This window comes from Thunnus maccoyii, chromosome 20 (genome assembly GCF_910596095.1).
Source record: "Thunnus maccoyii chromosome 20, fThuMac1.1, whole genome shotgun sequence".
Lineage (NCBI taxonomy): Eukaryota > Metazoa > Chordata > Actinopteri > Scombriformes > Scombridae > Thunnus > Thunnus maccoyii.
In genome coordinates this window covers 17,286,258-17,310,011 of record NC_056552.1, presented here as the reverse complement: position 1 = coordinate 17,310,011, position 23,754 = coordinate 17,286,258, and the positions used below count along the sequence as shown (strand labels likewise).

At 39.9% G+C, this 23,754-nt stretch overlaps 3 protein-coding genes across 8 annotated transcripts in view; 1 reads left to right on the top strand and 2 right to left on the bottom strand.

Annotated features, from left to right (window-relative positions):
• rhbdl1 (rhomboid, veinlet-like 1 (Drosophila)) overlaps positions 1–11,018 on the bottom strand; it is a 57,078-nt gene extending 46,060 nt beyond the window's left edge. Inside the window, exons 1-4 of one of the 6 annotated variants that reach the window (XM_042398163.1) lie at positions 10,928–11,018; positions 10,750–10,843; positions 6,437–6,554; positions 2,177–2,263 (exon numbers count right to left, since the gene is read on the bottom strand). In XM_042398163.1, coding sequence (XP_042254097.1) covers positions 2,177–2,263; positions 6,437–6,554; positions 10,750–10,769 — 225 coding nt within the window. In that variant the 5' untranslated portion in view covers positions 10,770–10,843; positions 10,928–11,018. Of the gene's footprint in view, positions 1–2,176; positions 2,264–6,436; positions 6,555–10,749; positions 10,844–10,927 lie in introns of those variants that run through there. The other 5 variants (XM_042398164.1, XM_042398171.1, XM_042398169.1 and 2 more) reach the window with 5 other exon arrangements.
• LOC121887425 (histone H1.0-B) lies at positions 8,530–9,950 on the top strand. Its single transcript, XM_042398188.1, has one exon. The coding sequence runs from the start codon at positions 8,838–8,840 to the stop codon at positions 9,423–9,425; it is 588 nt and encodes a 195-aa protein (XP_042254122.1). The 5' UTR covers positions 8,530–8,837; the 3' UTR covers positions 9,426–9,950.
• A 398-nt stretch (positions 11,019–11,416) lies between the features above and the next one.
• Positions 11,417–21,774, bottom strand: rhot2 (ras homolog family member T2). The gene is made up of 19 exons (XM_042398159.1): positions 21,558–21,774; positions 20,650–20,708; positions 19,582–19,663; positions 19,414–19,457; positions 18,754–18,807; positions 18,560–18,612; positions 18,122–18,230; positions 17,874–17,975; positions 17,654–17,752; positions 17,250–17,358; positions 17,044–17,164; positions 16,744–16,828; positions 16,360–16,505; positions 16,156–16,256; positions 14,593–14,723; positions 14,384–14,464; positions 14,175–14,297; positions 12,985–13,187; positions 11,417–12,793 (listed from the first exon to the last, which is right to left on the bottom strand). Exons 1-19 carry the CDS (start codon positions 21,592–21,594, stop codon positions 12,676–12,678), a joined length of 1,857 nt encoding a protein of 618 aa, XP_042254093.1. The 5' UTR covers positions 21,595–21,774; the 3' UTR covers positions 11,417–12,675.
• Positions 21,775–23,754: the final 1,980 nt, after the last annotated feature.

Below are 23,754 nucleotides of genomic sequence, written 5' to 3'. Positions count from 1 at the left end.
GGGACTGAAGTCACTCCACGGTGTTCTTTGTTCAACTACTAATCAATGTTAGGAATTAATTTGTCTCCAATACGCCGTCGTCGTGAGCCTGAATAAGACTAATCTAATTATAAGGTCACTGCTGGAGGATTCGCAGGAACAGCAGTAAGGGAGAGTGATTGAAAGTACAGCCAAAATGACGCTGGATTCAACTGTTGCCTTGGTAACCTCAAAGGACTCCCATCAAACAATGATAGACAAGTACAACGAACTACAAAAACCCAGCGCACCTTACACGGAGGCTCTGCCATTTGTAAGAAAACTGAACAAGAGGGTGAAGTCATTATGTATGTATGGATAACATCAGTACAATCAGTACAATCCGCTATAAAGAAAGCCAATGTAATATAGATATAGGACTATCAAATCACACACTATCAAATGAAAATGCACAAATGGCCTTGCTTTAGAAAAAATGGCACTAGAAGCAGGTAAATAAAATTCCCAGATATATAAACAAGATGCCAGCTATGCTCACAGCCCTGCCAGGGCCATGCCAGTATCATTGTTTCCATTACACTGCCACCAAGTGACATTATACAGATGACTGACAGAGCGAGATAAGCCTCCAGTGAAATACTGTTTCTGCTGCCTGAAGCATCCCCCAGCTGAATGGTCTCTCTTGAGCCTGACTAAACCTTTCATGTTCTATTCAACCCCTGGTGGACGGATGCAGACGGCAGGACGAAACCCAGGCAGCCCGTTCCTCTTTAACAAGCCCTGAGAGCATCAGACAAAACGCCGGTCTAGCCTCTCTGTGAGAGCCGGGGGAGAATAACAAGGCCTTTCAGGGAGACAGAAACGCGCATTAATTAGACCGCCAGTCTGCACTTTCCTCACCGGCTTAATGACCTCGAGGTCCATAAAGCAGGTGTTTATTTATCGGTGTCTGTGTGAGAATGGCTGTGTTTCTGTCAGTGAGACAGAGGGTGAGAGGGAGCTATAAATACATGCCTTAAAGGTCTGAATTTAGTGTGTGTCTTAATTGTGCACACATGAGGGGTTTGTGTATGCCTATGTATAAAGCAGGTGCCTTCCAGACTGTATGCAAAGAGTAGGGATTTGATATCTCCCAACTTTACAGTTTTAGGATGCATTGAACCAACCCGGATTAACTTTAAACCAGGATCAAAACACTGTTTATCATACATTTCTATTGTACCAAAACTTTCTTTAAATCTTGGTTTGATCCTCCTTAAATCCAGATGAAATTCAGCCCTATTGATCAACAGAAAATTAATAGCCAAATATTTTGATAATCAATGAATCGTTTTGAGTTATTTTTTAAGATTCCAGCTTCTCAAATGGGAATATTTTCTGGTTTATTAACTCTTCTCTGACAGTAAACTGAATATCTTCGAGTTGTGGACTGTTGGACGGGACAAAAGAAGACATTTGAGGACGTCACCCCTGGGCTTTGGGAAACAGTGACTGCCAAATTTTACAAACAAAACTACAAATTGATTTATTGAGAAAATAATCAACAGATTAATCAATAATGAAAATAACTGTTAGTTGCAGCCCTAATAAGGATCTGAGGGTCCCCCCCCCCCCAATTTTGAGTGTTGTTGTTGTAAATGTCTTGAGTAACAGAGGATTGCACAGGGCTGGAATATCCTACCATCTGGGAGTTATCAAGTTGGTTGCTGTCACATGTCTGCTTCACTTTAAAGGCTTTAAAAATACAATCTGGCCACCTTTAACTCCTTCATCAAAGCTTTTCTTTATCTAAATTTGTACATTTCTCAACTTTTCTCTTGTTATATAAATATAGTTGCATATATATATATAGTCGGAAATGATCTCAATTTAATTACACAGCGAACAGTCTTCTATTTAAGGATCTACACTTACAGCACATTCAGTCATAGACACATTGAAATGGCACTGCTACAATTAAAGCATACATATTAAGCTTTTGTGTATCTTGTGAAGCTTTTTTCAGTAAACAACAACTCACTACCCTGAGTCACTGAGTTCTCCCTGCTGAGTCCAGAACATTATAAATTGTGCTACAGAAACCAATAACCAGAAATTACCTTATAAAATCTTAATTAAACTGGCTGTCAAGGTGGACCGGCGGTAAACAACCACACAGGTTTATTAGATGGTTTCTGTGTATAGCTTGCATGCCCACCTGGGCATCCAAGTGAGACAAGGTGCCTTTCAGTATCTCCCTCTGTTTTGTCCAGTGTGTTGGGAAACATTCTGGCCATCTACCAACCTGAAAACCATTAAGTAGGTACAGAGGGTTTACTGTATATCGTTAAAATTGTACTAATTGAACTGAGAGAGAAGAGACAAACACTTAGAGGAGATCTGGAGTCTAGAAGCTCAATAAAAGAGAGAATGAAACTTCAACCACAAGACTTGACGAAAAGATTGTGAGTTCAAGGGATGATAGCACTAATAAAGACTGGTCCTTGTCTGTATAATACAATTAACCCTCAGCATGCTGTCAGGGTGCAGGGTCTATTGTTCTCTTAGCTGACCTAATCTTTTACAAATTACAGTAAGGAGACCAATTGCTCATTGGGATTTCTGGAACCTGTCAGCCTCAACTAATCATGTGAATTAAAATAGATGGTGCTTCACACTCCAGCTGCTGAACGCCAAGCAGTAGTGATTGTGCAATAGAGGGAATCACCCGCATGATGAAAAACGGCAGAAAAATGAATCAGGTCACTGAATGACATAGTTTTAGTCCAAACTGCTCCACTTAGAAGATCTCTTGGGGACATAAAACAGAAGAAGTGAGGAGAGGGGACGGAGAGTTAGAGGGAGGAGGTTGAAAAGGGGAGAGAATTAAGAGGAGAAAGGGGAAAGCAAAGGGGAAAATTAATAGCACCAGGGGTGTATTGGTAATTCTATAAACTCTGCCAAGAATTCAAAGGGGAGCCACTCTTTCAGCTCCATCTCTGTGATATTACATCTCATACGGGGGCAGATCAGTCTCTCAAACATCAATCGCAGTTCTTGACATTATAGGGTCACTGTGCCACTTCTTGATGAGTTGAGTACAGGCTTTCTGAGCAGCAGGACATGATTTGTGTGTCTGTGGAAGGTTTGAGTCACAGCAGTTGAAGGTTGAAGTGTGGAGAGACCCCTGGTGTCTAAACATGCAGCTGCACACAGACCTGAGGGCAGCCTTGCTGGCTCCACAAAAACAAACCAAAGAGTATCTGACAACCTCCCACCTGAAATAATCAGAACTCTTGTCTCCAGTGCTTTACATCTTGTTAAGGATACAATATATAATCACAACCTAAATTGATGTCTTTATTGCCTGCTTTTACGGTGCAGCATCCACTTTTATTACCATCTGTTATGGTGCAAACCTAAACGTTGGACATAACTTTACATCCTCAGTTTGTGTAGTGGCACTTATTTCATCTATGCCAAGTCAAAGATGATTTGGATTGCAAATAACACTCTTGATTAGCTGTCTTTAAGCTGCTACTGCCCTCTATTGGTCAAAGCAGCTAACACCACAAGTCACCACTAAGAGGAAAATAAATATATTTAAATATGTATTTATTTTAAATAATAAAAAGAAAATGTGGCAACTGCTGTGCATAAAAAGTATACAGAAAGCACAGGAACCACAACAACTATTTCAATTATCGTTTTGTAGTTTTAGTGTAAAGTTCTGACATTAAAACAGAACACAAAGTAGGAGAAAGAAAAGCATGTTCATAAAATGACCTTTCCTTATTGTTTTCAAAAGATAATTTTATATTTCTATGAAGAAATATAAGTCTAAAGACATACAATTATGCTTAAAACTACACATACTAGAGGGCTCCAATGTAGTGAGAGCCTGTTGCAGCAGCTCGTGTTACTCGTGCACTCCAGCTACCTAAGTCCTCTAGTATTAAAGGGGCAAGGGTTAAAGTTAGGATTAGAGCTAAATGTAGCATTCTTCAAGAGCAATATATCAGTGTCAATTGATTGCTTGTGGTCAACATGTTACATGTTAACTGTGAATAAGTTCAAAAGAAAGTATTAGAAATGTAGTTTTACAGCTCAGCGTTTTAGTTTTATTGTTAATTAGAATGTAAAAACTCTTTTTAATTAAAGAGTGGCTGTTGACTACTTGATTTTCTTTCAACTGAGCTCTTCTATTCAAAAACCACCTTTCATCTGTTTAAAAATGCTGTGTCATCTTGTAACCATGAGAGACAATGGCTTACAATAGCTTCTATTAGAGTCATTTCTGTTGGTTTTGACTGACAGCTCACAGGTGCTCTGACAGACTGCATCCAATGAGCAGGCTGTCATGTGAGAGGCGGTTTGACAGCTGACATTGTGGAAATAGTTACCTGCACTCAATACTGAGATGAGGGAGTGTATTTTGGAGCGGGCATGGTAACGTTTCTAAAGAGCGCCTTGGCGTGGGGCAAAACTGACGGGTCTCTGTTGGTGCGGTTGTGCAGCAGTCAGCAGAGCACTTGGCTGTTGACACCTGCTCGCACATCCAAGTGTTGTCACAACTGTCAAAACCCAAACGCACACACACACACTACCTCCACAGAGCGCACTCACACCCCAGCTGGCCCGAGGACAAGTGTATTAAAACCGCTAGTGTGTCAATGCCTTGTTCTCACTTTCTGTTGTCCCAACATGGCACACTGTTAGTTTAGCGCAGGTCCAATCACTAAGACATAAACAGTTTTATCTGTGACAGGGGAATGGGCATCTGGACTAAATAATGTCCAGCTCAAGGGCACAAATGGCATTTTTAAGGTTATACACTGGGATATACTGATGATATGTGCAATGATATCATAAGGCTGAACAAAATAAACAACTGTACAGTAGGTACAATAAAAGATAAAGTAAATTGAACACTGGAAGATGTAACTGGTCAAAAATGTAAAGACACTTTAGTTCTTTAATAAAAAGAAATTGATTAAAACACTTCCTTTTTGACAATTATACATTTTTGTGTAATTCCACTAAAAAATATGTTAATTTTTATCATTATTTTTTATAGACTGAGTGATGAGGTGTGTAGCATTTACTTGTCTTGGATCCACACAAAGTACACAGTTTGTCGAGAAACTATCTCTATATAAATGTATAGTATGTATGGGACTATGTGTGACACAAGAAATCTCGTGAGCAAATATATTTTAGCATTGGTGCCGAGCATATACATTCTGCATGTTACTAATTCATATTAATGGTGAAGGTTTTTGACGAATGTACTTTGTTTAAAAAAAGCTTTTCCTCAAATATACTTTGAGTATAAGTATAATACAAAGAATTACACTTGGAGATCTTGTGTCAGAAAGATAGTTTTTTAAATGTAATTATAAAAGTGTAAAAATACCAAATGATGATTCACAGCAGAAAAAGAAAAGATGTCATCTAAAACCTGCCCTCAGACCCTCTTTTCCTTTACCAGATTAAATGAAAAGATCTGATTTAATTTAAGCTTATCTGGATTTGACAGCCTGAGTAAACGACTATACAGTCCACAATGTGATCATGTGCTAGGATAGTTTTGGACCCTTCGACAACTGATCCACAGCGCTGATACAGAGCACCCTGAGGCCTTCAGTAGTGAAATGGTGGATGACGTTACCCAGAATGCATTGGGCCAGGGGCAGGACATGACTTGAGAGGGTTTCAGGCAGCTAAAATTACAAACTGGCATCAGATAAATTTAGAGGCACAACTCTAAAAGACTCTCGACACAATGGTGTAGCTGTCTTCTGTAAATACAAGTGTAATATAACTCCCACTCAACTATTTCCAACTTCTGACAATTAAACCAGCACCAAGTTAAGCATTATGTAAGCTGATTGTGTTTGCACAGCAGACTCTCTCGCAGGACTAAAGATAAAACTGAAAGTTTCTGCTATGATGGAAGCAGAAGAGAATGACTGTACTGTGTACACACCAAAAACTGCACGAGGATATCACACTTGTATCAATACTACTCCATAAAAACATTTTTTACAGTCTTGAATAATAATTATGATAATAAATCAACAATATTTAATCCACACCTACGGCTGCAACTAATCATTATTTTCTTTTATTTTTTTAAAAAAGCAGCAAATCCTCACATTTTTGAAGCTGGTGTCATCAAATGTTTATTTGTGCTTCAAAAACGGCATCAAAAATTAATTAAATTTCAAAATAGTTACCAATATAATATTTTGCCACTGACTAATCGACTAATCATTTCTGGCTGAGCCACACCACAAAGACACAAAGCCTAAAAAAAAAAATAAACACAGGGGACTGAAATACTGGCTGGGGCCATTTAAGACCAATCATTGGATCACTGTAAATTATGCCCAATTAGGAGTCGCCTATAAAACACGGGCAGTGTATAATTAAACGCTCTGGTCATCACGTTACATCTCATTATATTGATAATTACTTGGAAATGTTCGGGTGTTCCAGGCAGCGTGGAGGACGTCCCTCTGTCGGCGGATGAAGGGAGTGGTCTAACCGGGGAAGAAGTCAGTGTTGGGCTGCTGCTTTTCCAGCACCGCTTCCTAAACGCGGCCAAAGACAATAACACATCATAAAAAACAAAGGGCTAATAGCAAATACCCAAATATGTCAAAAACATGCCGAAAGCTATTCTGGATGCACATGGCCCGACATAGGAGTCGCAAACAATAGGCATGTTGCTCATATTATCATTAGGCTACTGTGTATTTCTACTGTAAGCATATAGGCAGCGCACTGCATAGTGCATTTTTTTACTCACTCATGCAAATATTTTAATCACTCACTCACTCCTTACCTCCTCTCTCACTCATTCATTCCCTCACCCTTTCATCTATTTATCCCTCCTCCCTCTTTTATGCACTTGTAAATACTGGTTGATATGGAGCCCCTCTGTCCCTACATTCCTCACCCCTTCACAAACTCACCCTCTCATCCTCACCCTCCCTCTTTAGCCCAGCTGTGCCGCATGGAGAAAAAAAAATCACTCACTCACTCATTCACTTACTCACTCCTAGACTCCATCTCTCCCCTCCCTCGCCCCACGTTTTCACTCGCTCACTAACCCACTAACTCACCCACCCTCTTGTTAACACACATACACGCACGCACACACACACACACACACAAAACAAAACAGTCACATATTCACTAGGAGGACACAGGTGAAAGATGGAGAGATGCCCTGACATTTTCTTCACTAAATGCAACTTATTATTATTTTTTATTATTTATGCAATATACAAAATTGACAGTTGAGACATAGAGGTAATTTAGCAAAATGTTATTTGAGCAACAGTGGATACTTCAATGCTTCAAAATGGACAGTATCCTACTGTAGGGGGGCACCTTTCTAACAAGCAGCCTGGTGGTCCTGGTGTTGTTTTGCACCACTGACTATGGTGAATGAGGACACAAATTTGGTATTTGTACACAAAAAATGTGTCAAATAATTCAGATAACCATGACACAAAAGTCGGAGAGAATCACTACTCCAGTGGCTGTGACTTTTATATAGGAATCAAAATGGCGTTGCAGGGAGGGACATCAGACTTGGTATTAAAATAAGAAAAAAAAAATAGGAGAATTAAAGTAAAAGTTTGTGATTGGGGAGGTTATTGCTTCTTTGAACAGTCACCACAGACCCTCATAAAAATGAGGAGAGCCAAATGTCAAACCTGTTATTGACTGTGGTCTGATGCGCCAGTTCCTGAACAAAAGAAAGCCATCACTTCGCCCTATATTGAAGGACTTTGGCTTCGGCTGCAGCCCCCCTCGCAGCTGGACTCACATCTGGTCACACAGCCGTCAGTTATACCCCCATCAGAAATTTGGTTATCCATTTTATGAGCCGGTATCACAAACCCTGATCTTTGGATGTGTTGGCAACTTTCCTGACAATGGAGCTCGAGTGGCGACTGCCATAGTGACAGTTATAACCAATTCTGTCCAAAAACCAGCCAACACAGCGAACCAATCCGCCACATTACAACACATATAAACCCATATTATCATCACAAGTGTCATCCCTAACTTACATACTGTGACATTTCATTTATAGGAGGTTTAACAGTAAATAATCTCGACCACGTCACTTAAAGTCAATGGCCGGACTGTGTTAGTTGGGAAAATGTATCGATGTATTAAAAGCAAAAACTGAACCCTACACTCATCGAATCTCGTGCATCCCCTTAAGCATAGATTCAATTTCGATATGCATTGGAAGATTTGCCCCCAGGTTCCGTCTGTTTGGGTCAATTTAATGCGAAATGTGCAAAATTGTTCACAGCGCGTATTACTTCCAGCTGGTTTTCCTGGAATAAAAGTTGTTCGTCGGCGCGGACGAAGAAGAACAAGTGTGCCCCCGTGAAGCCCAATGTCTCTGCTATCAGCCCATAGTGTTTTGTGGATCAGTACTCCGTCGTGGTCTCTAAATTTGTCAGGAGTTGGAGGATGAAGAAACACAAACGGGACGGCGCCAGTTCCATGGAGTCCGCTAGATCAGCTGCTGGCAGTTGGTGTTCTCAATCACGTCCGCAGACAGGCTTCATAGGCTCACTGGAGCGCCTGTGGAATAAGACACTTAAGTGATCCTGTATCCTGACCAGACACTTTGCGTGGACAATTAAAACTCATATTTTTTTGTCCTGAAAACGCTCATACGTGTGGCATTTTCTGCCAACTCGCACTTTCTCAGGAAAAGCTTTTATTTCTGACCGAGCGTTTATTTCGTCGTTTCTAACGCTCCCGGTGACCCAGCTTGGTGAATTTACACCTCCAGGAGTTTTTCTTTTTTCTGTCAACTTGCTCATAAGAAGTCACCCACCATGGCAGAGACGTCGGCAGCTCCAGCCAAAGCCAAGAAGGCAGCCAAGCCCAAGAAACCTGCTTCTCACCCCAAGTACTCTGACATGATTAAAGCGGCCATCGTTCACGACGCCAGCCGGAGTGGAGCTTCCCGTCAGTCCATCCAGAAGTACGTCAGGAAAAACTACAAGGTGGGCGACAATGCTGATGTTCAGATTAAAATGGCCCTGAAGAGGCTGGTGGCATCCGGGATGCTGCGCCACACCAAAGGCATCGGCGCGTCCGGATCCTTCAGGCTCACCAAACCTGAAGACTCCAAAAAGTCCACCAAGCCAGTGGTGTCTGCCAAACCAAAGAAGGCAGCCAAGCCCGCTAAACCCAAGAAGGCTGCCAAGCCCAAGAAGGTGTCCAAGACGCCGGAAAAGCCCAAGAAAGCAGCTGCAAAGAAAGTGAAGAAGGTCGTGAAAAAGGCGACACCAACAAAAGCCAAAAAGGCACCAGCAAAGAAAGCCAAGGCAGCCAAACCCAAGGCAAAACCAGCAAAGAAGGCAGCCAAGCCCAAGGCAAAGACACCCAAAAAGGCAGCCAAAACAGCAAAAAAGAAGTAAAGGACAATATCAGAAAGACTGTAAATACTTAAGGACATGTTTTCGTATATGTATTATTTTTGTAAAGTCTCATGCAAACTTATGGTGTTTTTAACCAGTAGTTTCCTCTCCATTGCACTATATAGCCTGAAGATGCTGTAGAGATAATTGTGAGCATTTTTATTTGGCGTTAATAATATTGTTAATTTCTGTCTGATCCTTGGATACATATAGGGTCTCGCTGAAAAGGAAGAACAATGTATATAGGCCTACTGTTTAACTATTGAATAGTTATTGTTAGTGCACGGGGTCATACTGAAAATACAAATGTTTCAATGGTGAGCATTGTTGAGCCTTTACAATGTACGGACCATCGGCAGTGGACGTCAGCAAGATTTTCCTAAAGGCTCTATAGTTGTCATTCAAGCGCCATTCTGTATATTTTTCTCATGTTCAAAATATTCATAATATACAAACATCCCACTGTGTTCAGTCACTTTTGAAGACTGTTTATACTGTAATTCAATAAAACTTTGTCATCTTCTACAAAACGTGTTGGTCAACTTACTGCAAGTTAACGCTCTAAGTGGACAGAGAAACATATCTGAGATTAATACACCTATTATGAATCTGTTCAACAGACCAAAGACACCGACTCCTCTTTTTTTATATACACACGGAGCCTTAACATATACACGTCTTGGACCACTACATGAAATTAAGATGTTGCAGACAAAGCCCACCCATGGAGGGGTCCAATGAAATGAATGGTCGGCTGATAAATATGGGTGGACATTTAACATAATAGTCTACTGACTAAGTTATAATGTGGCAACATTCTGCATTTGCATTCTTAAAGCTACTCTATGAAGAGGCCACTATAGAAGTCACATGGAAAGCTGTGTTTAGTATCAGCTTACAATATCTAGAATCATGCATTCTTGATTGAATTACCTATTAACTGCTTCTAACTAATTTGGGGGCAGATAAAGGCTTTGTGGGATAATTTAATGTTCTATTATGAAACTCCCTGTGGCTTAGAAATGATAGGGAAACAAAAAGTGCACACCCCTGAGGGAATAGGTCAGTATTTAACATAAGGCTAAGACATCAAATCACTGTGAAATTAATGAAATCCTCCTCATTACTGGTTAAAAATCTCAGTGTTGATTGAAAACTGACCAGGATACAGGATATGGTGGTCAACTTGCATCATTTTTTTTTTTTCTCCTAGTTGTACCACATGAAACTACAACCCTGACATCCACCTCCCTCAGGGCGGATGCAGAGCAGCGAGGAGGCGGCTCTGCAGACACACCCAGTGCTTTACTGTCCTGCCTCTCACCTGGCGTGCAACACTGCCATCTTGTGGTGTCTTGCAGGAACAGGAGTCTTCCCTTGACAGCAGTTTGGACAGCAGCTGACACACTGGAGTCAAGCTGATGAAAATCAAGATTACACAGAAATTACCCTCTGCATGCTGTCATTATCTTTTCAAACAGGCACAAGATCATCAAACTAACCTTGCTGAAAAGCTTCAGGATGAATGATCAAAGCAGAGCATCCAGACACGCCAAGACATGCTGTTCTTGCATTATAAAAGATGCTATGGTGCAAAAGGGTAGTAATCAGTGGTGTTTAAACACAAAATGCTTTGACAGCACAGCAGAATACTCACTTTGGAATACATTACTTTAAAAAAAATTATCTTGTTTGCACACTTTAAAACAGTATACCTCTTTTAAATCATATACACACTCAAAGAACCAGAGATTAAAACAAAATGTGTATGGCTGAAGTGTATAAATGTTGAAAACATAAGACAAAAACAAAATCCAGTCAGCATGTCTGAACTAATCAGCGATTTAAAAAAAAAAATTGATGCTATTATTAGACAAGGTGAAGATGGAAAGAAAAAGCACCAACTGTCAAACATATTAAAGCACAGCATTCATGACATATCTTGCATCCCAACAACCATAACGCCTTTTTGGGCAAAGGTCCCTACCCAGTCTGGTCTGGTCTTTTATTAAGCATCTAAAATCAGTTCACCTTCAGTAAGAAAACAGCCATATTTTTTTAAAGTCACATATGTGTGGCCTGCAGAAACATCAGGTCCGCAGCTAAATTAATCAACAAAACAGACATTAACATGAATGTCTCATGTTGGAAAACAATACAGTGGCAGATTATGTAACATGGTCAAAGTGTATGCACAGTGTCAGGTGTATGTGAATAGAAAAGAAAAAACTCATTTCCAAATCATTTCAGTCTCAGTTAAAATGAATTCAATTTCAGTGAACAGAGGCAAACTAAGTGGAAGCAGAGATATGTTTGACCAGATTTTTCTTTAACGTTTGGTAATTTTTAAGGTTTGCCTGGCCTCCTTTTACAGGAGAAAATATTTCTTGCCTTCCTGCAGATGCATTAACAGCCATCTTCCGCATTAAAGCAATTTTCTTCATGCACAAAGAGAAATCTCTCTGCCACAGCACATCAGTGGAGGCCTTACTGCTAAAAATATTTCAACAATAAGATTCCAGCTAATTAAAATGTTTCATTGTCAGGTAAAATGGTTATGCCTAAGTGGCACTAACATGCTACAACTACTCATTGCTGCTAAATGCTGGAGTTATTTGGCAAATCTGATATGAACATCTTACATCTGTGGTGGCTTGGTGAAAATGAAACGTTTCTCATTTGAGGCATTCCAGCAAGAGATTCAGCCGTGGCCACTTCAGATGTCTTCTCTGTTAAAAATGATTCATATGCGGCCCTTTGGCTGTTCAGCCGAGTCAATTTGGCATTTTTCAATTACGCTTAGGAAACACTGCATGTATATAAAAACTCTCCAATCTCACCATTAACACTTAACAGATGAGTGAAAGGGGAAAGCAATGGATTTGACATAACTGTTTTCCTGCATTTCCTCCATTTTGATAAAGCACCTGTTTGGACATCAGCAGTCGCAGTTCATCATGTATCGATGCATCGAGCACAGACTGCTTAGCCTGGTTTAGTCAACGCAAGGCAGAAAAAAGCTAGGCATGGCGGAGAGGGGAATAATATGATCACTAGCTTCAAATTGCCCCAGACGGTAGGACAAACTGAGTAAGTCCGACACTGAGAAGGACAGAGATGTGCGGGGTGTCCTGGGGGGCCTTTCATGGTGAAAAGGACTGGGTATAGCTCAGATGGCGGTGGTTCTGGATCTGGATCTGGTCTCGGAGGTTTGGTCTTGATGAGAAAAACAACAACAGCTGGTCATAGGTCATTTCTGTCTGGCGACGGCTCTGTAGATAGCGAATCCCAGAACTGCAACCACAGCCGAGCCCAACGCCACTCTCAGCCAGAATGATGAGTTGCTCATGTCTGAACCATTCAGGTGTCTGTAGATCGGATAAAAAGAAAAAAATCCACTAAAGGCGAGTCACACACACAAAAATACAGTTACTACCCATTAGCACAACAAATGTCTAGTAGTATCACATCTCTACATACCACATTTTTATAATTCAATGTTCTCCTATGATTGATCATCATATTATCAAGATCAGTAGTTTGTCTAAGTAGAACGTACGGGTACATCGCTGCCCAGGCAAGTTTGGTGTAGATGGTCTTGCTGGTGGAGTCGAGGAACAGGTTGGAGAAGGGCAGCGGTGGAGGCAGTCTGTGTTTATAACAGAACTCTGCAGGAGTCATCCCGTGGAACTGCTTGACCTCAGGAAGGTCCTGCTTGGAGGCAACCAGCACACACGGGATGTTGCTTTCCATGTAATGTTGCTAAGTAGAGAAACAGAATAAGGAGCAAAAAAATAATTAGGTCAGTTGTGGTATTTTGACATGAATATTCAAACATGTTAGAGAGATAATTTACTGGCAGAGAACATTTCATCCTGTGGGTGGAGTATCTGACATTAAAATTTCCTTAAACAGACACCCTCTTAAGGAAGAAATTTTATTGAGTTTGGAAGAATTGGTTTAAATCTTTTTTTAATCCTTCTGACAGATGGAAATTTAAAAAGCAACAAATCCTGATTATTTTTTAATTTACTTTATTTTCAGAGGAGATTTACACAGGAAAAGAGTATCGATCTTCTGAAACTCCACACTACTGCTCTCGTCCACTAGTGGGCTTTGGCAGTTCCTAGAGGATTCGTGTAGACTGTTAATCTTGACAGGTAATGCAGGTAGCTTTTTTAATAACAGCATAGTAGTATTTCCAAATCAAATGTTGCTTCACCGGAAAGAACATAAATAAACCGATGGAGTTTCTGGAAGCAGGCATTTCTCTAACCCTCCCCCATCTGCCCATTGCCACGTGCTGCATTCAGTGTATTGCACGTTGTTCTTGCTGATGGCATACTGATCATTCTATTTAGCGTTCATGTAATTACTTTCAAGGGCATTGTCATTTGGATTAATTTGATTTGTAAGAAATTGCCTCATGTAATCACAGCCACACAAATTGAGCACCATTAAAAATGTGTGTATTTAGAAAGGAAACAAATTAAGTCTTCATTTTTTCAAGTCTGGGGAATTTGCTTTTATGTAATTACAATAACGATGTGCTTTCACAAAAGGTAGCAGAATGAGCTCGGATATTGCAGCCCTGATAGGCTGAATGCGTAAACACCAGCACAGTCTAAAGGAGATGGGCTTGCTATGTGATTGTCACTTACTAAAAAAGTACAGTGTGATAAAATGAACAGTGGTATTATTCTTAAATGTGACATAATTGAATCTCTTGTAACATTCGCTGTGACTGACCTTGTATATACTGGCACAATAGTCGAAGGAATGTGGGTCGCTACTGTCATACATGAGACAAGCAACATCACACGAAGCGTCCGATGCCTTCAGGAACTCTGCCTCCACATCCACCTCTTTGAGCTGCACAGGGGAAATGTGGTCAATAGGCTTTAGTCAGGGGTCAAAGGTTAAAGGTCAGCATTAAGAGCAGGATGGGAGCTACTTACGATAAGGTACTTCTCTTGGTTGCTGACTTGGACAGTGTTTATGGCATAGGGGGAAAAGGCACTGCTTGAGTTTTCCTTATTCTGTAGAAGCCAAAAAGGAAAAAATAACAGGGAAACAGTCACAGATGATGGAGACTAGTGCAAGAGTTTCACAGTTTAATAATACACATTTGACATTTTCAGTTCCCAACTAGCAGATGGTGGCATACCACAACGTTGCAGCCCACAAAGGCTTGGAGAAAGGCTGTTTTGCCCGTCCCCCGTGGTCCGATCACCTTGCAGAGAAACACTGACCGCTGTGTCTGGCGCTTCTCCAGGTCCACCTCTTTCTCTCGTGTCACTGCACATACAAACAAGCAGAAATACAAAATATGAACACAATGTACAAACACATGGGGCTGCCACTGCAACAACCCAGCTGAACCCCTTCTTACCTACTGAAATGGTACAATTGAAAGTGGTCTTTGATTTTTCATTTCAAATTTTTCAATAATCACTATTTGCTTGGAAAGTCAGAAAACTCATGTGTCCTACACAGACCAAAAGACATTCTTTGTAGGCTATGTATTTTCCAGTCAAGTAAGTATGACTATCACCCTGTAGAGGGAGACCAACATCATCATTAAAAAAGCCCAGCAGAAGATGTACTTCCTGGACCTGCTGAGGAAGTTTAACCAGCTGTTGTTTCAAAATTATTTCCCTTTAAAACAAGCCAACTATTCTTAACCTAAGCCTCAGATAATGTGGCAGTTCGGTGACTTCCACAGGATATAGCAACTGGGTTCAGACTTGAATGCAGGTGTGTTTAGTGCAGAGTATGCCAGTCTAGTTTAAGTTAGGCAGCACAACTTCACAGGTTGAAAATATACAGTAACTACAGCTCGTAAGACATACAGTTACAAAACAAAATTTGACAACAAAATTATTGAAAAGATGAAAAAAGTTAAACAAATCTTGGATTCTTACTACTAACAGCACAAAGGCTGAAAGGCTTGGCCTGAAGGTACTGCGAGAGGAAAGGGCATGTTGTTATCAAAATAAAAAAAGGTTTGTCCTCTGTACAGTGGCCATTTTAGGACATCTAGGATTAAGCTTATCTGGCATACTACATATTGTCAGACTTGACTTGATTATTCATCAGTCTAAACTGTACTTTGTCAGCCTCAGGGGTTGTGGCACTAGATAAAAAGCCACAAGATCACCAAAGTCTTACGAGTTGTCCTCCAGAAGCAATGAATATCTGAGCCAAATTCTGTGGCAATCCATCACAGTTGTTGAGATATTTCACTCCGGGAAGGACTGATGGACGATAAATGTACAAGTAACAGCTCCTCCCATTAGCTCTTACTCAGACATGACTCACTAATTTATGTGAAGTATAACTGGATAATGTCAATGGCGCTTCAAATCAAATATATTATAATTATCATTATTAATTAATTCATTCATTATTCTTTTAGTTAATGCTCACAAGAAACAAGAACAAAACTGTGTATTTCCAACCAGGCATGCATAAACCTGTCTACATACATGCAACTTACAAAATCTCTTACAAAGTGAACTGTTTATCCACATCTCAAGGACAAATGTACATGTATGTAAATCTATTAGGTGACAGTGGACAGGATTAAAGGTAATAATCCTCCTACATAAGAGTGCTTAACTATGGGACTGGGATTAAAGTTTTCAAGGAGGATGTGTCCATGTTCCATGCTGTTGGTGCAGATTTCCTACAATAAAGTAGTCATTCAATTTCAAGTGTGCACACACACCTGTGACTGCGGCTGTCTGTGACTCCTGCTCAGTGAGGATAGGGTAGCCTAGGTATCCTAGGTGCTCCAGGCAACGGTGGATGTCAAGGTATGCAGAAAGCCTGCATGTGCATAAGAAAATTTGCTAGTAAGTGCATAAAAGTGTAAAACTAGTGCATGCTTACAATCACACAACATCATCAACAGCTGACTGAGATGACTTACGTCCACTGACAAAGGTAGCCTCGATAAGAGATGTAGCCCTCATCTGTGGTTGGGACAGTCATGTAGACCTCTGCACCCCATGGCATGTAAGGACAAACGCAAAACAGGTTCTTCAGCTCTGGTGGTGACAGGGCAGAGTCTTTATCCTAAAAGGGAAAACAGGCCACTTCTTAAAACCAGGAAACCCTCAACTGTTTAACAAACGCTGTAAAAAACTGAAAGCCTATACTGGAAATTTACAGCAATTGAAGCACTTGGCTCGAGAACCAAGTGGCACTCCCCCAATACATATGAGACATAATCATATTTCCTGCATCATTTAATCATTACACTTTACAGGCGAGTGAGACATTGTGACCAAAGGAAGCTAAGTCCACTACTCACTTCATCATACTTTTCAAACAGCCGCTGGAGGAACTGGTGACCTAAATGATTGAGTTCTGTGGTGCAGCCAACAGGAACCCGTAGTCTGACAACAGAAAAACAATAATAACATAACTGACTAGTCTTTACAAAAAAAACAAACCTAACACAGACATAGCCAAATGAACACACAGGAGACACACAGCAAGTCTGAAATAGATATCTATGTTTACCCAATATACACTGATGGAATACTGTAGTTATCAGCAATGTAACATTTTACAGCTTAATTGACAGACAGGATACAGTCACTAGACATACTCAGGGTAAAGGTAATCATCAGTCAGCTCAAGGTTGTCGTCATAACCAAACTTCCTGAGGATAGTCCATGTGGTTTCATGGCGGCCCCTCTGGATAAATAATGTATTAAGGAACAAGAAACCTGGAAAAGAACAGACACAATACTTGGCCATTAGTTGAGTATAGCCTTGCAACAACACAGTTTTAAATTTCATGTTCTCACTCACCATTTAGAGTGAGGCCGTTGTCCTGTACGCCATCGCTGGTGTTCTTCCAAACTACCGTCTTTACATCTTCTAAGGCTTGAGGTGCCAGAGGATTTCCAAAACAAGATTTCTATAGAAAAAAAATGGATTTTTTTATTTTTAAAGATATGTTTTTGGGCATTTTTTGCCTTTAATTGACAGCTGACAGTGGAGGAGCAGACAGCAAACAAGGGAGAGAGAGAGGAGCATGACATGCAACAAAGGTCCCCAGGCAGAGCTGAACCAGGGATGTTATGATTATGTGGCATGCGCTGTAACCATTTCACTACCAAGGAGCTCCAAGATGGATTTTTTTGTATCAAAAAAAGTGCTTCAGTTCAAATAATAAGTGAGAAAACATGATGTTGAGCATTTTCAATTGGCACCTGAAAGCTGTTGAGTTCAGCATCACTGAGGATGCGGTCGTTGTCCTGGTCAGAAATGTAGAATATTCTGCTAAGGGCTCTGACACACAATGGTTTTAGCTGGGGAAAAATATGGGAAAACAAAAACATTTTTCAGCCCATCATTTGTATCCATATATATAAATAAAAGGGCTGGAACAGACAGACAGGCAGTTGGTATCCTGTTCTAAAAATGTCTGACCTGTTTGTCCTCAGGGTCATAAAGAGGGGCTGTGGGGTGCAGAACTGCCTTCTGTGCGTAGTAAAACAACTCTGAAATGTTTTTCAGGTTCTTTGCAGAACACTTGAAAGAGAAAAAGAGAAGAGAGAATATTGCAGAAACAATTATTTATGCAATCTAAAATCCAGATAAGGTGTGCATGAGTAAATATTTGCGTGAAACCTGACAAGTGTGTGTGCATCTCAATGGTAAAGATAGTTCAGCCTCACCTCAACACATGTTTCGATCTCAGAGAACTGGTTCATAATGGGAAGAATGGTTTCCATTGAGCTCCCACTGCGCAGATCAGACTTGTTTCCCACAAGGATGATGGGAATTCTGATGTAACATAAGGAAGGAGGGTATCTCACAATATAATACAATCATGATTCGCTGTGTAGGATAATGATATCACAATACAGGTGATTCTGTGATACTCTGTTAAAATGCAAATCACGTTTGGGATTTAAATATTGTGTGCTGCTGCACTTACACCTAAGAGCTCTTAGGTCATATCCAGGGTGACTTTAGACTGGTGCAATGCTAGCACAGCTTTATATTCCAAGATTGCCAAGTTTGCAAACATAAAAGCAAACAGAAGGAAGGAATGCAAAGTTCAACAGCACAGCAAAACTCAGACATCAGACCCGTTAAACGTTGATACATACTTGTTCCCTTTCTCTGCGTCTCCGTTTACTAAAGGTATCCATTTAGTTCTGATCTGAAAAACAAGAGGCAGCTTGTGACAAGTGTATTTTTTATGTAATCTTATGTGATAAGTGTATTAACTAAATGTGGTTTACACACTATAATATGTGGAATGCATGTGTAAGACAATGAAAAGCAAGCATGTGGTTACTACCTTGTCTATCGTGTCCTCGTTGGTGACATCATACACTACGCACACCACATTAGCCTGCCAAGAAACAGAGTAAACAGTTTTTTCAGCTGCTTTTAAATAAACTCAAGGCGTGCCCAACATTTTTATCAATTCACGATATGTGCATGAATTGATAAAATATTTGAAAATCTTTTCATGATATATGCATAGAATAAACTAATGAAAACAACAAAAGGAAGGTAGAAGATTAACTGACTAACTAATCACATGCACCCATTCAGGTGCCTATTTTTATGCATGTAAAATAATAACTGGAGCCGAAGAAATGAAAAACATCAGGCCCAGGAAATTGTTGCTTTGGGTTGCTTAAATAGCTTAAACAGAAATCTCTTCAAGTATTTTGTACTCAAGGAGACTGCTGGACCTCAGAAAATGTGCTGTTGGTCTCAAGAAATTTGTGGCAACATTGATGGGTTGCAGACTGACCTCTAAGACAATTACACTTATTTAAATGACTTAAGTTTCTTATTTTCAATCAGGGGTGATTTAATTATTCAAGATTGTTTCATCCCAATTTTCCCCATTTGTGCGGATTTGATTTCTAACCATGTTTACAGAGATGTTCTACTGTTAAAAGTGATGATTTTCAGTATGTCCATTTGTGTTGCATGGCGTACTCACCTTGATGATCTCATTTCTAAGGACTTCATCACTCTGTTCTTTTTCTGTTGGGGTTAGGGACAAATATAAACAAGTCTGAAAGTCATGCCATTCAGACCCACATGCATTGAGACCAATCAGAGGACTGAATAATGACTGTGCTATGTGTCAGCCTTCAGCTTATGTTACCTGAGTAGTCCACTATGTGTGTGGGCACCTTCTCTGGAGTTACGTCTGCAGGGATGGTGATCTCTTCAGCTCTAGACGGAACCTGTCAAAGATTGAAAATCACAGATTAACTCTCAGTCATCACTTAATCAAACTGCAACCTCAAACCTACATTTTCTATTTTGCATTATATGAATTCATATAAATAAAACATTTCTCAAAGGCATTTTCAGTATAATCAATCGACTGCGCACAGTACATGCACATTTGCCAGCAAGTGCATGGAAACTAACAGAAGCCACATTCAAAAATAAGTTTTACTGTAATAAAAAAATACACACACACACACAAAATCAATTCTGACCACATATTACATACTGTAGCAGAGCAGTCTCGGTTTCATCATGTCAAACAAAGCCCAAACCTGCTGCAAAAGGTCACAAATGCATGGACAAACATGACAAAAAACCCCAATTGAATTGAACCTTCGGTAGTGATTTCTACTGTACACACAAGGAAAACCTTGTTGGATTCTAAACCAACATATTGCGTACTTGAATCAGTAGTTCAGCCTACCTACCTACCTGCAATAACAGCTTTTCCAATATTCCCATAATATGCCCATCACTGAGACTGGGATAGCTTATCAGATCTGTCTATCTCATTCTGTGAGAAGTCATTTATGCAGTTGTGTACATATGCAAAGTAAGCTGCAAAGGAAAAATGATAACACCTCCTGCTTTCCATTCACACAAGCAAGGATGGATTGAGCACAGAGCTACACAATGGTTTCTTAACTGCACAAAACCTTACTGTAAGGCTGAGTAATGACTACTGTAGACTAAGGCCGTATTCAGACCAAATCAGGCGGTGTGGCGAAAACGCCAGTCCTCCCATTCATTTGAATGGGGGTAGTGTGCCTCACCACCTGATTTGGTCTGAATATGGTCTAACTGTGGCCATAATTAGCAAGTGGTGGTCAACACCAGCTACAAGGAGAAGGTGTTCAGCTACTTAACAACCCCCCAGCTTTCAGGAGCATCTTCCAATGAAAAGGAGGCTTTGAAACAGAGTTGTACTGACACTCACCTCTTCTGGGAACTCTTCTCCAACCAAGGACATGATGAGTGAAGTCTTCCCCACCTTGGCTGTTAGAGGAGACAATAAGAACAGGATGAGAAAAGCTGTATCTTATACACAGAGAGAGACTCAATGATCCAGTTTGTATGATAACTTTGTTGCAAGGGGACATTTTACATTGACTGATGTAACGTTACTGTTAGTCAACATGACATGGAGCAAACACTATTTCTATCCCTGTGTTGCAGCTGTGCGCCAGGGCTTTAGCCCCTGATTTCACAGGCCATATTTGAATAAATATGCCACTTGGATCTCTTGACTGAGCCAAAGCCATCTATATGAGCTAATGGAAAATATTTTAATTGTCAACAAGGGTTACTTTCCTAGCTAAACTGTCATAATTTTAGTTGTGCAGTTAATGGAGCTAGTTAGTTTAGCATTAACAGTTCTAACGTTTACTAACGTTAGCTCATAACTGCTAAACGTTAGCTAATACTCAATACTCTCTGTCTAAATGAGAACTTAAAATATCAGACAACTAAAATACACTTGTGTAATGTAGCTTTCAGTGTAAAACAGCTGTTAAGTTTATCAACTACTCCATGGCAGCTAGCTAGCTAACTAACTAAATAATAACCGTTCACAACTTAACAACAAAGTTACTCTAAGCTAACTAAGTTAGCACAGCGGAAATTTACTTTTGAAAGCGCCCACTTCGTAGAAAACAAATTATTATCTGATAGGACATTGTAAATGTAGAGACACACATTTCCATTCTAATACAGTAAACTATGTTGTCGCTGCCATGTCAGCAGGACTACCAGAGGGAAAATTCAATCAGTAAGTTGGCTACAACAGCTAACGGTTGCTAGTAAACTAGCTTGTGGTTAGCTGTCAGTGCGAATGACTTAACTTACGTTCCCCCAATAAAAGTATCCTCACGTCTCGTTTCATATTTCCTTTCTGTTTGAAGAACAGTCAGACGCGCCGCAATACTAAAGTGACATTTATCTTTCATTTGAATGTCAAATTTCTAGCTCCAACGAAATGTGTGCCTCTCCACTGCGATATGGACCCAAGGTGAAAGCATATCGTTCCGGTTCACATGCAGGAGACCGTCAAAACACGCCACCTGCCGGACAAACACCCTGCTGCATGTTTATTACTGCACCCTGTACTGCAGTAAGTTTTACTTGTGAATCCTACAGCAGCAGCCTAAGTGAAGGGGTTTAAAAAAGCATTTCACCCAGAAATACAGTGGCACAAAGTGTCATAAAACAGAGAAGATTTGTAGTATGATAACCTCAAAAACTGTGCATCAATAAAACTTTCTCTAAATTTGTACTTTTTGGTTTCCACCTCTGCTCCAAATCATCTTGAACTATCAACAGCAACATATTTGGTTCATTTACTGAAAAATGAGCTTTTTATATAAGCCAAGGTACAGCACTTAATTCTAATCCAACCAATTAAGAGCTCTTTAGAAAAGGCAGAGATGAGAGACGGATGTCTTATTTTTCAGTGAGAGTGTAATACCTCAGTAAATATTAATAAAATCTCCCTCTGCTTAACAACCCTGAGGTGATTATTCTTACAGACAGTGGTGGAAGAAGTATTTAGATTCTTTCCTTAAGTAAAAGTAGAACTATTATCCCCTTAAACATCTTACACAGAAAAGGTCAGAAGTATTATCAGCAAAATGTCCCTTCAGTACATCATTATCTTTACAATATAAATGATCATTTTATTATTACAATTACATTCATCTGTAAGCAGAATTTAAATGTTGCACCTGGTTGTGACAGAGTTCATTTTTACTACTTTATATACTGCTGCTGAGTAGTTTTATCTATAACAATGCAACATCATAGATTTTGATTTGATTGATAATTGAAAACTATAGTGGTCAGATAAATGTGGTGGAGAAAAAAGTATAATATTTGCCTCTGACTAGAAGTATAAAGTAGCATAAAATAGAAATACTCCAGTAAAGTACTTTATAAATGTACTTAGTTACATTCCACCACTGCTCACAGGGTAAAATTTCCCCCTCTGATGACACCTGCAGCATCACGTTATGCTGTTTAATGATCAAAACTATGTTCCTCTGCCCAGATCTTTGTCCTGATTGAAGCCTGTTGAATCCATTTTAAGCACACATGGAGTAAAAGGAAAAGGTTTTGCAGAAATGAACCATTTGAAACTTGTGACAAGATGCATTCAGCATAATTATAGAGGTACACATTCGAAGTTTGATTCCCTTCTCAGACGCTCTTCCCAAAGCTGTGGTAAAACTAATTTTTCAGATTCTCTTGAGGCTGACAGAAAGACAGATGCTACTTCTATAATGAACTGAACATATAAATTAATGTAAAATAAACAAACAAACACAGACACACACACATTTTTGGCCTAAGAGAGTTGCATTATCTGATGCAAAGGGTAATGATGATGAACACATCATTTGGGAAATCACTGTCAATTTCTGGGGTAGTTTTCAACACCTGGATCTCCATCTTTCCTTCCTTTCTCGCTTCAGCTGTTTATCACAGTCCCAAAGTTTGTTTATCAGCTTTGCTCATATTTTAGTATCAAACAAGTCCATAATGTTCAATAACGGTCCTTTCTTTTCTGTGATTTAATCTGCCAGCCAATCATATTTTATACTCCCAGTTGTTTTTATTAAATTAAATTATCTCAACCTCCTCAGACCCAAAACTGCCCGATACTGGTGGAAATACTGGTTGTGCTATTCATAGTGGTCTGTATGTATGCATCTAAAATACAGAACATATTTAAATATGTAAAGATAATCATTGCACTACAGATTAATCTCTTAACCATAACTCATTTAAATGGGAAAACGCAGCTGAGTCTGAAACACCAGGTGTCTTTGTTTTCTCAACAGGGCAGAGAAGGAGGCTGTTTGTATACAACATTTCTGAATACTGAGGAGGATGAAAACTCCCGACAGAAGAGTGACCCGGTACTGGTAATTAGGGAGACTGTCATTCAAACTGGGAAGCCTGAATTCAAGTCCTTCTGACAGGAAGTAACTTTTGTCGGAGCGTCCTTTCACAAAAACTGAAACTCAGCAGGATTCATGCAAACTGT

Bases quoted from the DNA above. Each gene is read 5' to 3' on its own strand.
- rhot2 (XM_042398159.1), bottom strand. From the start codon at position 21,594: ATGAAACGAGACGTGAGGATACTTTTATTGGGGGAAC. The intron at 18,231-18,559 runs GTATGTATCAAC...ATGTTACATCAG, and splicing joins GACGCAGAGAAAGGGAACAA to AATTCCCATCATCCTTGTGG. The intron at 16,257-16,359 runs GTAAGTCATCTC...ATGCACATGCAG, and splicing joins GGCTACCTTTGTCAGTGGAC to GCTTTCTGCATACCTTGACA.
- LOC121887425 (XM_042398188.1), top strand. From the start codon at position 8,838: ATGGCAGAGACGTCGGCAGCTCCAGCCAAAGCCAAGAAGGCAGCCAAG.